General features: G+C 34.7%; 1 protein-coding gene across 5 annotated transcripts in view; it reads left to right on the top strand.

The window, feature by feature from the left end:
• The window catches only part of grid2.S (glutamate receptor, ionotropic, delta 2 S homeolog), a 612,233-nt gene that overhangs the window by 320,337 nt on the left and 276,999 nt on the right, over nucleotides 1–14,897 (top strand). For all 5 annotated transcript variants that reach the window (XM_018252173.2, XM_018252166.2, XM_041590791.1 and 2 more), the window contains one exon: nucleotides 5,112–5,165. In XM_018252173.2, the coding sequence (XP_018107662.1) occupies nucleotides 5,112–5,165 (54 nt within the window). The remainder of the gene's footprint in view (nucleotides 1–5,111; nucleotides 5,166–14,897) is intronic.

Raw genomic sequence — 14,897 nt, 5'->3', positions numbered from 1 at the left:
CACCGATGTCAATGGCCGTTTATTTGTGCAAACATTTTTCAATCCATGCTGCATTTTTTTTTACGATCCATTAGAGTGTATGGGCTTTTTTTCACTTTTGCATGGGTTTCGTTCACTTCCAAAAAAAACAGAGTAATAGAAAACTGATAGAAATTGCCATAATGCAAGCCTGAAATGAAGTAAGCCCTACTGGGACAGGGACTAAGGTGAACATTCTTTATAAATACTGTGTAACGTGATACCATATTAAGGATTATAAAATTTAACTTGTAGTGCTTGTATTAAAAACTTACTTGGGACAATTAAAATTGAAATACTTTCCTGATACAGGCATATTTATCAAAGCCTTTTGGAATTTTTTTTAAACAAGCCAATTTTACTTTTTGCTGAGGTTTAGTTCAGTAGTAGTTCTGAAACATAATGGGGCACATTTACTTAGCTTGAGTGAAGGAATAGAATAAAAAAATACTTTGAATTTCAAAGTATTTTTTTTAGCTACTTCAACCATCGAATTGGCTACTTCGACCTTTGACGAAGACTTCGACTTCCCCATAGGCTAACATTGAGGTTCAGTAGGTTTTAAGTGGCGAAGTAGGTGGTCGAAGTTTTTTTTAAAGAGACAGTACTTTAACTATCGAATGGTCGAATAGTCGAACGATTTTTAGTTCGAATCGTTCGACTAGTCGACCATTCGATAGTTAAATACTGTCTCTTTAAAAAAAACTTCGACCACCTACTTAGAAGGTCCCCATAGGCTTTCTAGCCAATTTGTGATCGAAGGAAAATTGTTCGATTGATGGATTAAAAGCCTCGAATCGTTCAATTTGAAGGATTTAATCGTTCGATCGAACGATTATTCCTTCGATCGTTCGATCGAACGAATATCGCTAAATCTTTCAACTTCGATATTCGAAGTCGAAGGATTTAACTTCGACAGTCGAATATCGAGGGTTAATTAACCCTCGATATTCGACCCTAAGTAAATGTGCCCCAATGTATGAGCATATGTTAAGTCCCCAAAAAAGAACAAGAATTATTTTAAATACAATGCAATGCAAGAGTTAAACAAACCGATTGCATAAACAGTGTGCTTGATTTCTTGGTCAGCCAAATACCTACAATATGTTTGCATTAGATTTTTTAGTTTGAGCTATAACCTATACAAAATCACTCTGAGGGGCATATTTATTATGCTGTGTAAAAAACAGCATAATACACCACACATTGACTGGCTTTGCTGTGTAAACGTCATAAGAGTGACTTCCAATGGAAGCAATGTAAAATAGCATCAAATCTGGCATTTGCATGGTGTAAAATTACACACCTTGATAAATTCACCATTTATTTTACTTAGTTTTTTTGGCGACTTTCATTTTACACAGCATAATAAATATGCCCCTGAGTGTTGAATTACTAAGGTTTAACATATATATAACTAGTGATGGGCAAATTTATTCGCCAGGCGCAAATTCGGGGCAAATTCGCGCGATTCGCCGCTAGCGAATAAATTCGTGAAACGCCCGTGAAAATTCGGCCGAAAAAAATCGCCGGCGTCGCGAATTTTTCGGCGAAACGGCGCAAATTTGCCCATCACTATATATAATAGTTATTAATAACACTGAAATGGGTGTGCCAAACTTAACAGTATTAAGTGGACTTGTATTTGCAAATATTCTTTCAAGTTGAGGTCTATCAAAAGACGACAGTTAGTAGAGCTTTTATTAGCATGAAAATGCACAACCATATTTGTTCTACAAGCAATAACCCTCCATTCATGTATTTATTGTCATCACATGGTCCACTATTAAATTAAAATTATATGAATTTTAAAGCTTATTTGGTATTATCCACATTTGTGTTGGAAATGAATGCTAAAATTCCATTAAAAACAACAATTTTCAGTATGCTGTTTTGAGATTTCAAAAAAGTCCAGCTTTATAATCGGACCTGCTAGAGTCTTGAAAATGTTATGTGAATGGTTTTATTTGAGCTTTAAAACTTTCAGTAGTAACTTATCTATAAGATATGGTAGTGAATATATGTATATATCAAGCCATATACTCAATATGCAGACACATGATTTAAAGTTTTTGTTTTCATATAAAGTCTCACATAGGGTTAGTTGTATTATAGGGAAACTATTATCAGTTATTTATATTGCACTTACATGTTCTGTATCACTTTGCAGAGATTATACATCATTTACCTCAGTAGCTTATACAGTCCTTCTCACATTCACACATAAGGGTCAATTTAATCAGAAGCCAGTTAACTTGTCTGTATGTTGGAGGAAACTCACACAGGCCCCTTGCAGTTCTCCAAGCTGAAAATTAGGACACTAGTCCTGCAAAGCAGGAGTGTTACCCACTGAGCCCTTGTGCTGCCCAAGCTCATACAGTAGGCAGGATATCATGGTTTCAAGTAGAGAAGCCATTTTTTTTTTTTTAAAGAAGCCAAACTAGTTAAAAATATGTAAACATGGATGGATGTTTTCCCTTTCGTTTGTGGAGGATTCTCCATAATTTTTGCTACACACTTTACATATTACAAATAAGCAAATAAGTGTGGCTCACCAAAAATCCTTGATGGTTTTAATTCCACAAATTGTTGTGGAACAAATCCAGGGCAGCAAACTCGACTGCAATATTCTTTATTGGGAAGCAGAGTTACACAACATGTTTCGGGCTATACCCTTTGTCAAGTGTAAAGGAACATTCAAAAAAGCCAAACATTTAAAACCTCATGTAACCAGTCCAGTGCATCATGGGTAAAAAGTTTGCATTAACCATTTAGTATGACACATCCATTGAAGTGCATTATGCAAATTTCTAAATTATTAAAGTGCAACGTGAATAAATACTGTACATTTATCTCAAATACATTAATAAAATGCATCATATAACCATTACTTAATTAACATGACCCCCTCCATAATCAATACATAAAAATTCCAATTGTTATAGTGATACGTATTATTATCCCATAAGATTCCAATTGTTAAAATGATATGTGTTATTATCCCATAAAATTCCAATTGTTATAGGGAGTACGTGTTATTATCCCAATATGATTCATAAAATATATTTTAAATCCAGGTTTTAAATGTTTGGCATTTTTGAATGTTCCTTTACACTTGACAAAGGGTATAGCCCAAAACATGTTGTATAACTCTGCTTCCCAATAAAGAATATTGCAGATGAGTTTGCTGCCCTGGATTTGTTCCACAACAATTCGCATTACTGATACACTTTACATATTACACATGAAAGTCGAGGGCAATTTTTCTTAAGCAAAACAGATGCATCTATTAATAATAATCAGTGTCACAAGTCAGTAAAAATAATCCTCACAAACTCACATAAACACATATTTTCTTTGCTTGCAGAGCAGTGCTCAATACTATAACCCTTGTGTCAACTGTAATTCACATGAATAGAAACACACAAATTTGATTTTTGTTGGCTGAAAGCCACTTGTCAGGAGGGAAGTTCCATTCATTTTGCCCTGAGAACCTAGTTCTAATGTCTCCGATGGTACAAAGAAATCATGTGGGGACACAGCAAGGGATGAGTGTGAACCATACTGTGACTTTGCAAGAAAGACTGAGAACTAAAGAGGTATTGCAGGCACAGAAGTCAAAGACCGCAATGGAATAAATGGTTCAGCTAAACATTCAAGTTAGCCTTGTAAATGCTAAGATACCAGTGGTCAGAGAAGTAGAATAACTAAACAGGAACAGAGGGGATTAATCATTTAGTTTTCAGACATGATGTAATATTCTTCAGGAACTGTATTGCTTCTTCCTTATGATTCAAAGGAATGTGCAACAAGTGTGCAAAATTCAACCAGATTATATTACCTTTAATTATTACTGTGTATAGGTTAACATCTAGTAAGCAGGAAAGCTGTAGTTAAAGAGTTATGAGTGAACCCACACAAAAAACAAATAGAAGCAACACTGTAGTAACAGCACAGGATATGTATTACCATCCCAAAGCATTGGTCTCTGCTATTTGGGTCGGTATCCAAGGGTTAAGTAGCCTTATTGTAATTGGTTGTGTGCTGTTGCTTGGTACACTGTTGTTACTGTTAGCTGAATTGTTGATACCTAGCGAGCCTACAATATAATGTGTTGCATCACCAGAAAAATTGTTGGAGTAGAGTATGAAGTTGCCTGACATATATAACTCAGCATACAGCCTTGTGCCTTTATGTGTATCCTCTGAACAAAATACTCATGTTTAATACTGATGATGAAAACAGGGGTACTAATCCTTACTAACATGGTGGAGATTTGGTCTAACACTTGGTCTAAATCTTATACTGGTATCAGGCTGTGGAATTCTTAATCCCCTGTCTTTTATACCACCAGGGAGCTGCCTGCCTGTAAAACATGACTCCATTCTACTCATCACTATAAAGGGACTAACTTAAGCTAGCTCTACATGGCACTGGTTCTCAAACTGTAGGGTGAAATTTGGGAAAATGCCTATTGGCTTACCTAGTTAAACCTGAATGTGGAATTAAAACATCAGTAAGAATGGGATTTGGGGTCATAACCAGCCCTGATATTTATATGTGTTTTAGTAGGCTCCAGGCATGGTGCTCTACATTACAGAAAAATGTAGCATTGGTTCTCAGCATTCCAGATGATAGACTTTTCTTCTAAGAGGCCATGGCACTAAAGTTGCATTGCTATTTTTAGCAGCATGAGTTCTTTGTTATCTTTGAGAACTTCCTTTCTATTTGCATGAGTAAGTGTGATTTAGAAAGTGAATTCTAGATATAGAACTATTCACAGCTTTTAGAAAATGTTTCAAAATTCTGCCAAGAAATTAAAATATAGCATATGCTTTTATGAATGTTTGAAAATAAATAACCAAATACAACTTGGATGAATTGCAGTTGATTCATGGACTATTATAAATTAAAAATGTTAACCTGATTTTTGTCAGATAAGTTATAATTAAGTCTACAGCATTGAATTATATTCTCATCTTGCAAAGGTCAAATGCAATATATTGAATATCCATCTTCCTTTCTTTGTATCAGTGAATGCATCCAAGTGGTGTAATGTGCTGACTCATGACATTGTTTTTTTTTTCTTGCAGGTTGTGGAGACTAATTTAGTTGCCTTTGACTGTCACTGGATCATTATAAATGAGGTAATTGACAATTTAATGGTATTGTAATGTGCTAATTCCATAAACACTCAGCACATTCAGATAAGCTTTGTCTTTGCAGATGAGATTGTGTTGGTTTCAGCAAGGTCACAGAGATGCTGACCAGAAAGTTACAGTGTGATGTTTGAAATAGTTCAAAGATAAATCAACATGTAATGGAAAGCACTTTGTCTAATCAATTTATTTTATAACATGTATTCCCTTTGGACATTCTTAAATGAGTAATATAATTAAAAAAGCTGAATTTGCATGAGATGTGGTAACTGTAGCAGAAAAATCCATTTAATTACATTATTCATATTTCATAATATGAAAATAACACCAACATTATAAAGCAATTCCTATGTTAGGGTTTCATAATGCCAGTTGACTCACTTCTCAGTTACTGGCAACTGTCAAGACATTAAAAAGTCTATAGTGCAAGTTATGGGGATTATCAACACAAGAGAATTGATGAAATACTAGAACAGTTGAACAGATCTAAAGCTATGCCAAAACTGAACTGTGCGAGAAGACTAGGTTTATATAGAACTGCGCTTAAACTCTTATCAAAACAGAAGTGAATTATATTGCTCTCTGTGGAACAAATAACCCAAAGTGGTATCACACTCTACACTTACGTGTGTGATGAATTGTCTACTGTTTATACCAAACCTGTCATTCTTTAGTTGTCATCAGATTAGGACTGCTGTAATAATATGAGATGTGACTATACTTGTCAAAGATATAAATCCATGTTAATGGCAGGCATTGTATCCATGTTTTATGCATGTTTTAGTTCTGTATTTGACTTTTTTCCCTAAGAGAAATGAAAATTGGCAAAAGAGCACTTTTGTTTAGCTTTTTTATCAGTTTGCTAGTAAAATCAATAGGAAAACTATATGCTAATAAGAGCAATTTAACCACAAGCACTTAGCTGTGAACTTTAACACTTGCTTTTTAAATATGTTTATGGTTTTATGTGTTCATTTACATTTGATGATAATTAATTAGATGAAAATGTGAATTTACTTTGCAGCTTTTTCTGGAAATTAAAAGTTTTAAAAAAATATCATCCAAAATTCTACAAATATTGACTAAACTGCAAAGTGGTGGGTTGGATTATTGGCTCCAGCTCATTAAAGTGAAACTTATTTTAAATTTAACTATGCATCATTAATTAAATTAATTATTTATTAAACAAGCCAAATTATACTTACATGACATTGGTGACATTGAAGGTGTATACCTGAATGAGTCTATAAATTGCTTTGTAGGCATTCATTTAACTTAATTAAAATGCACTTTTATCTTAATTTAAGGAGGTTGATTTATTAATGTTCATATTTGAATTCTTACCACAGTTTGATTCCAAACTTGAATGATCAATATGCATTAAGTGCAAAACTTTGGGATCTAAAAGCTTTCAAGTTCATATCATTATCAAATATTTATAAACAGGCCTTTCATGTAGAAGATGTTCTAACTCTGGATTTATTGTTCTTTTCCTTATGTTTGATATATCTCCCAGCTTTAATGTATCTGTACCATTATCACAAACCACGGACAACAAATTAAATCACAAAATCATGGAAAACTTATGGACAATGCTATTTAAAACTTTTTTCCTATATTTTGTGATTAATCCAGTTGTGATTTTTATCACAAAACTATGATAAAAATGAATCCCAGGAAAAGTTTATGTTACTGGCTACTTGGTAACATCTATCTTAAAGTCTTCCCAAAATAGACTGATAATCCCTAATCCATAAAATTCATCCAGCAAATGGTTAAGGCTGTAAAATAGAGTGGATGCAACCTGATATTGATGGATATGTGGCTAGCAACAGAAATTTAGTAGCAGCCTGACGATATTGATTTTCAGGTTGTAAGGTAGCAAACCTTTTTTTGCTTCTAAACTCCTCTTCTGTCTTTAGATACAGCATCTTCAATATAAAAAAGTAATTTGTTTCTTGTCAATGCACAGGCACAAAAGTGAGACATTCCCAAGATACCCATTAATAAACTCTGAGCTTTTCAAACGATAATACCAGAGTGAATTGTAAAGTTAGCTCAATTTCCACTTTGTACTTTTCTTCAAATTCCATTTTGAGCAGATAAAACATCAGTACTCACAATGACAATGTGACAAGGGTGCATTACCAGGAAGTACCATTAACTGGTCATCTCTTTTGGTAACACCCAATTGCTTGTCACTTAACCTTGAGAAAATAAAAAAAAACTTTACAGCCCCTCCCCACATGCGGTGACCCAACAATGGGGCAGCTGTCATTTTGTGTGTGTGTTTGTAAGTGAGCTTAAGTAAGTTGAGTAAGAAAATAATGAAACTGCGGTTTGTGTATGTTTCCTCTACCCTTTGGTGATCAGGTCTGTCTGTTTAATTTTAGGTACTGAAATAATCAACTATGGCAGTGTTTGAATCTATATTGCAACTTTATTAGAAAGATGTGATCATATTTGTAACATTTATGGGTCCTTGCTCTGCAATGTTCAACTCAAGGAGGTCAAAAACATGTGGTGCACCTCATCACTAAAAATTTCACAATATTGACATTTCGAAGTTCCCTTGTCAGAATTACAACTCAGGAGGTTCTTTCAAATGAAATAGATCTGTGTTATTTATAGTACTTTGTACACAAGTCCTTGCTTCAAGCCTTCTGCCCATTACAGTAGCTGGTGAGCTGCCAGTGCAACTGCGCCATTCAAATAATCAAAGAAGTTGGCAAAAGTAAAATGCTATTCAAACAGGTTGCATGTTCATCCATGAGCAAACCTCTACCTCACTTGTGCGGCAAATGAACCACAGCGGCACAACTGGTGAATAGGCCCAGTGAGACATAAGAGACAGTGGCAAATATCACACAGGCATGAGCTAAAAAAAAAAAGGAAATGAAAACTCAAAATAAGCTAGTTATATAAAGGTGTGCTTTTCATGATGCATGCCCACTGAGACCTACCAGCAGATGAGTGTGACAAGCTATTGTGCTAATTTTTCAGGACACACAGATCTGTTCTTCAAATGCAATAGCTAAAGTACAGGAAGTATGTCTTCATCCCTTGGGTACCAGCAATGTCTCCAAGAAAATATAAAGTCAGGAGAATATATATAAATCACGGAGCTCACCCTTCTAGTTTAGCCGATGTACGTCGGTGCCCCAGCGGCATCCCGCGAGACTCCAGCAGCCACAGAGCAAATACACAGACGCAGTCCTCGCTTGGGCGCTCAGCCGGAACAGTATTCAAAGACACGTATACTTCATGAAGTTGTGGCTTTTATTGTGGCAAACAATGTGACAATGGTGGCATAACAGTGAAGTTTAGCCTACGCGTTTTGTGCCCATACAAAATGGCACTTCCTCAGAGCTAATCATATAACATGTGGACACCCCTTTAAATAGTGTGATAATCTCATTCAAATCACATCTCATCACACATCGTGTCCTCTTAAAGGGACAGTACCTATTAACCCGTAAACAATATATATATATCTGTATATCCCTTTACAAAAAACCTTTATGACCCGTATACATTTGAATGATATATTCATATAACATCATTATAATCAAAGTATAATTCCCATCTGGTCCCAATTTGGATGTTTCACTCTATACTATCTGTGCAAATTCGCATCTATAACTGTAAATATACAAAGTGCAAGTGCAAATAATTGTTCAAAGTGCATATGCATATAATATGATATAAATATTAAACCCTCTATAATCCTCTATAATGATTGCGGATGAAAAGTTAGCATGAATACATAAAATATATGAAATATACAAATTATACTTATATAAATCAGGGAACACATTATTCTATATACTTATTCTGTATACTTATTGGGATGAAAAATAATATTCTCAATGATGTTTAACATCCTCTACAATTCTACAGACAAATTTAGTAAATTCTCTATTTGCTAATACCCTGTACCGCTAAGTATACAGCCATTATATCACTCTATAACTCATAAACTTATCAGTTCTCCGTTTGTATCTCAACCCACAACTATTTATTCCATTCATTGTATTCTTTGTATATTTTGTATTCATGCAATGGGAGAGTACATATTGACCAAATGTCAATAGAAATACAGCCCATAATGTGAATATCTTTCTACATTATAAACTTGCTCCACCATACACATCTATATGAAAACACAGTATCACTGTAACATTGTAAAAAAACAATGATATACACTTAATTTCAAAGTTGTTACTATAATACTTATAAAATAATTCATATGTATCAATATAAATATGGGATCCAGAACCTAACGTATCATACTCATAATCCATTCTTATGTAATAAATCATAACTAAACTTGCTAGTCTATATATGTTTTGATCTCACATTCTCTATTCAAACCAAGTGGTTTCAATGTATCTAGAGTGAACATCCTCTTTATTTCCTTCTTAGACCTAAGTTTGTCCACACCTCCTTTTCTTCTCCCCAGTGTTATGGTTTCTATTCCCTGAAATGAAACAAAGTAATCATTAGCTTCATGCGCTTCTATTACATGTTCTGCTATGGCTGACAAAATATCTAATCTGCTGATGCATGCAATATGCTCCAATAATCTATTTTTTCAATTTGAGTGTTTTTTCCCCACATACGGCATTCCACACTTACATGTGGCTAAATACACTACATTATATGTTCTGCAGTTCACATATGTGTTACACTTATATGTCTTACCTGTGGTCCCACTTACAACTTCTTTTGATACATTTATGTATCAACAACATTTGCATATATTTGCCCCGCATTTGTATGTTCCTGTGTATCTCAGCCAATCACTCCGATGTGTTTCTTTTCTGTCCCTCAACATGCTTGGGGATACTCTATCCTTTATATTAGTTACCCTTTTATATACAAATTGGGGTTTCTTAAGATTGAGGTTTGATAATATAGGATCATTTTGTAATATCCTCCAATGTTTACGAATAATTTGTTCTATTTTACCAGCTTCTATACTAAAATTTGTCACAAATCTCACTCTATTTCCTTGTTGTAGACTTATATCGTTACCACATGTCCTAACCCTATCCTTTTGTGAATCCCTCCATCTTGTCTGTTGCTTATCTTCCTGTTTGAGTAAAGTGGCCCTATCACTTAACACTGCTTTATCATACGCTTGTTTGAAATTGTGTGTGGTATCCTCTTGCTATAAATCGATCCCATAGATCCATTGCCTGTTCCTGGAAGGCATCCCAAGTGGAACAATTCCGACATAAGCGTAGAAACTATCCATTGGGGATGCCCTCCAAGAGGGGCACAGGATGTCCACTTGTCCTCTGTAACCGTGAATTCCTAGTAATGGTCTTTCTATAGGTGTCAGTTTGTATTCTCTCATTTTTGTGACTAAATACTATATCCAGGAACTCCACACTTTCATCACTTTTATATGTAAATTTGATGTCATTATCATTCTGATTGCAGAATTCCATGACATTTTGTAGTTGGTTTATTGACCCTCTCCACACCAGTATCACATCATCAATATAGCGATAATATTTAACTATGTGTGGAGAGAAATCTATAGTGCCTCCAAAGATGTGGTGTTTCTCGAACCAACCCATGAGGAGGTTCGCATATGAGGGAGCAAACCACGCCTCCATCGCCGCACCACATGTCTGGAGGTAGTATTTATCCTTGAATAGAAAATAATTGATTAAATATTCCACTGCCTGTAGGATAAAGTCATTATGATCAAATCCATACAGCCTATATTCTTTTAGCCAATAACTCAATGCACACATACCATCATGATGTCTGATTGAGGAGTAGAGAGCCGATACATCCATAGTCACCCAAATATAACCTTCCTGCCATTCAATAACACCCAATTTATTCAAGGCATCCCTGCTGTCACGCAAATATGATGGTAACTGGGTGACCATGGGCTGTATCAGTCTATCCACATACTCGCTCAACCCCTCGTTTAAGGTCCCATTCCCATCACTATTGGTCTCCCTTTGGGTCAGAATGGATCCTTATGTACCTTGGAGAGAATGTGAAAAATAGGTACCTTCGGATGTTCAATCCACATATACTCTATCTCATTTGAGTTAAGAACCCCCACACTCTTACCATATTGTAAAAGACGTTGTAATTTAGACTTAAAGTTATGTCTCCAAGAAGCCATGTACAAAACAAGCCAACACCTGTTCTTTTATGTCTGCGCCTGCTTGATATGCTGTTAAATTTTTGCCATAGCCCCTGCTCTGTTGTTGCTTTTTAAAAAGAATAAAGAGGAAAGGAACGGATTTAAACAATCAGGCATAACCAATCAAGAGCACAGCAATCAATGTAATGAGCAATGATTATCCACATAGATATTCCAACAAACAAATGCTTCAAAACAACCACATTAAAACAAACTATTGTTTTCTAGGGAAAGTAGGACCATTTCCATTTTACAACTGGGAAACATTTTACTGTGAAATAAAAAATATTGGCAATGTATTTTTTTCAGGATATTAAAGGCTGTCAAAGGCTATATTTTCTGCTTCAATTTCATGTTGTTCATATACTGTTGCTTGGGTTTTAAAATTTGTTTTTAGTTTAAAATGAATACTGTAAAGCTTTTGCATATTAAAATTAAAAGTAAAAATCTGAATGTAAATTTATAGTCTGGATTCTTACTTTTTTGCCCACAAGTGCTATTAAAGACTGGGACAACTGGACAATGGGCCAGTGCACTTTTTCAGCAAATAGTGGCAGCTATTTATTTTGTTAATGTACTATAGTTCCTATTGTATTTTAGACCCTTAATAATGTGCTGGAGAGTTATAGTTCAGCAGGAGGTAGAGAAACATTGCTATGGACGATTTATGTCCCATGTAATAAAAATATTGCACTAGGTTTAGAATAGCTGCTATATGTTTTTAGACATTAGACAATATTTGCAGCTTTTATTTCAACATCTTAATGTTACCTATAACTGCAAATTGTTTCCCCAACCTAATAAAGGCCACCCTCTGGTTGAGGAAAACAATCAATTTTTATTTCTACGAGCACTAGGCCACCCGCTCTTGGAGGCAGCCATGAAATGAGCGCTTCTCCTAGCACGCTTACTATGCGCATGTATGTGATGTCACAAGCATTTGCACCACAAGAAAAAGCTGTGGCATAAATGCCACAAATACTCTCCCTCTGCGGGTGGCCTAGCTCTCCCGGGGTCATTTTCTTGGGGGTGACAGGTGCCCTTTAAGTTCATGGGGTTTTAAGAACTTATTCCCTCAACTGAAGTGGGATCTCTAAGCCAACACTGCGCTATTTATACTACAAGACATATTCCTCTCGGGATATGAGCAGTTCATTATGATCCTTAACTACTGGTTAAACCAAGTATGTGATTATTGAAGTATTGTTCCAATACCAATATAGAACCCACTCTTAGAATGGCTTGACCAATGCTATATAACTAATTAATTATCAGAATATTTTTCGCATAGGATTCATAACAATTGATGCGAACAATTGTTTAGCTATTTTGTTTTGCACTTCAAGCACATCATATTTTTAGCACACCCTTATGAAGATCTGACAAGGTGGTCCTAATATTGGTATTGAGTTAACTATATAGATAATTAATTGTGAAAATGCTTGTTTACCTAGGTTTCTGGAAAACTACAATAGGGATAGACTTATAATTAATAACATTGTAGAATGTATCAGAATAGCACAGTGCATCTGTCACAAAAGAACATGTTGCAGTTTTGTTAATAGAGTGACATTTGTGATAAATGGGAAATATTTGTCATTGCAAATGTTGTCATGATTGAAAGACCATAAGACAAATTAGTATGCTATGTGGCTGCCTCCCCATGCTTAGAAAGCTCCATTTCTTTGGTTATGGTAGAATGTATAATAAGCAAGTCTCATTGCTCATCCCAGTATGACATGGCGTTACATCCTTTCTTTAAAATGATTGTGTAGCTAATTTTGTTAAAAGTAAGGAATGAAAAAGGACAACGGAAAATAAAAATGTTATTAATCAAATAAAACAACTTCAGAATCAAATTTTGTTGAGGCCCACCGCTCCGTGCTTTCAACATTTAGGGTTTTTGCAATTCGGCAGGTTTTAGATGGCGAATGGTCGACGTTGAATTTTTAAAGGGAAAGTACATGATAAATTTAAAAATTCTAATTTTCACATTTTTTAAAATTCGAATTTGGACTATTCCCTTGTCGAAGTACACAAAAATTAGCTCGATATTTGAATTTTTTAAATTTGAATTTTCACTTCGACCCTTGATAAATCTGCCCCTTAGCGTCGGAGCAGGTCCAGGAGGGGCTGCATCTCTGCACCTCTAAAAATTTGTTTTTCGGATAATTACTAGTGAAATAAAATCTGAAAACCTCAAAGTCTGAATGGCTAACAAAAAAATCCAACTCCGATTGACTTCTATAGGACGTTGACTGCTTTTACTTGGAGAAGTTTTGTATTAAGAGTTTTCTATTGTTTATACACTTAATACATTTCCAGTTTTAGAGAAATTTTTAAAAACTCGCATTTTTAGAAAAAAATATGATTCTTGAAAAATCAAGGAAATCCGAATGTTAGTAAATAGACCCCTTAGTTTTCAGTATCCTTCCGGGTCTGTCCTTGTTCCATATGCCTTTTTCCTGCCTCCTTTTAACTACAAATGCTGATTACAGTATTTCAACCGTAACCTGTTCTCCTTTAATGCCTCATTGTAACATTCTGAAATGATGTTATGATGATGACGTTTACTGGAATTTTACTTTTGGTTTGGGTAACATTTTGTACCTATTTTACAGTGAGATTTGGACACGACCTGTTTTATCTTGTCCTTAATAGCTTTTTCTATATTGTGCATTCACTGCCCTAGCACTGCAGCCTTTCAGCTAAAATAACAGAATCCGGTTGTATTGTTGTACCTTAATAGCAAGTGTCTGACAAATCTTTAGAAACAATCTCTAATAAAATTGGAAAGGTATCATATACCTTGAGATCATAGTTCTTCAGTACATGCTTGGGTGAGGCTGTCTGAATATATTAGACAGAATCAAGTAGTTTGTTGATTATTTGCATTTTCTATTAGTGCTGTGATTATGAATAAAGAGCTTTAGAATAAAATTAATGGTATTCCTCCTGGCTCTTCTCTATGATAATTCTACAGGTGTATTAGCAATGACCCTTATTTTGTCAGAAAAGCAATGCTATGCATTTTCTGTATTTGATGATCTGAAATGATACACGCTAAATGAAAAGACGGCTTCTTATGCCGAGGAAAACCATTATCTATGGTACATTAAGGATTAATCGACCAGAAATACAGAATATTAGACTGGACACAGCAGATGCGAGGTGTTATTTTGTTATCAGAAAGTATTTATTTAATATAAAACATAAATGACAAATGAAAAAAACATTTTATTGATGTGCTTTGACCAAACGAAAAAAGGTTTAGTGCAGTCAAAAGAATGGACCATAAACTTGACAGTGGCTTAACTTAATATCACCCTTGTATGTCAAAGTAGTGGTTACAAGACTGCAAGCTTTCATTAAAAACGGAAGGAAAGCATAAAAAGAAAGAGGATTTCTAATACAAAGATCTTTTTGCAAAATATAAAAAATAATACATATGTATATACAGTATTAAGATACCTGTATATTAATTTCCTGGGGATATACTTCAGCAAAGTCCCCTGAGCACTTTTTCACAAATAATCAGCATTAAT

Source organism: Xenopus laevis, chromosome 1L (assembly GCF_017654675.1).
Source record: "Xenopus laevis strain J_2021 chromosome 1L, Xenopus_laevis_v10.1, whole genome shotgun sequence".
In the NCBI taxonomy this organism is placed as follows: domain Eukaryota; kingdom Metazoa; phylum Chordata; class Amphibia; order Anura; family Pipidae; genus Xenopus; species Xenopus laevis.
Note: the sequence above shows the minus strand (reverse complement) of the source record. Positions and strands in the feature narration are given on the sequence as shown.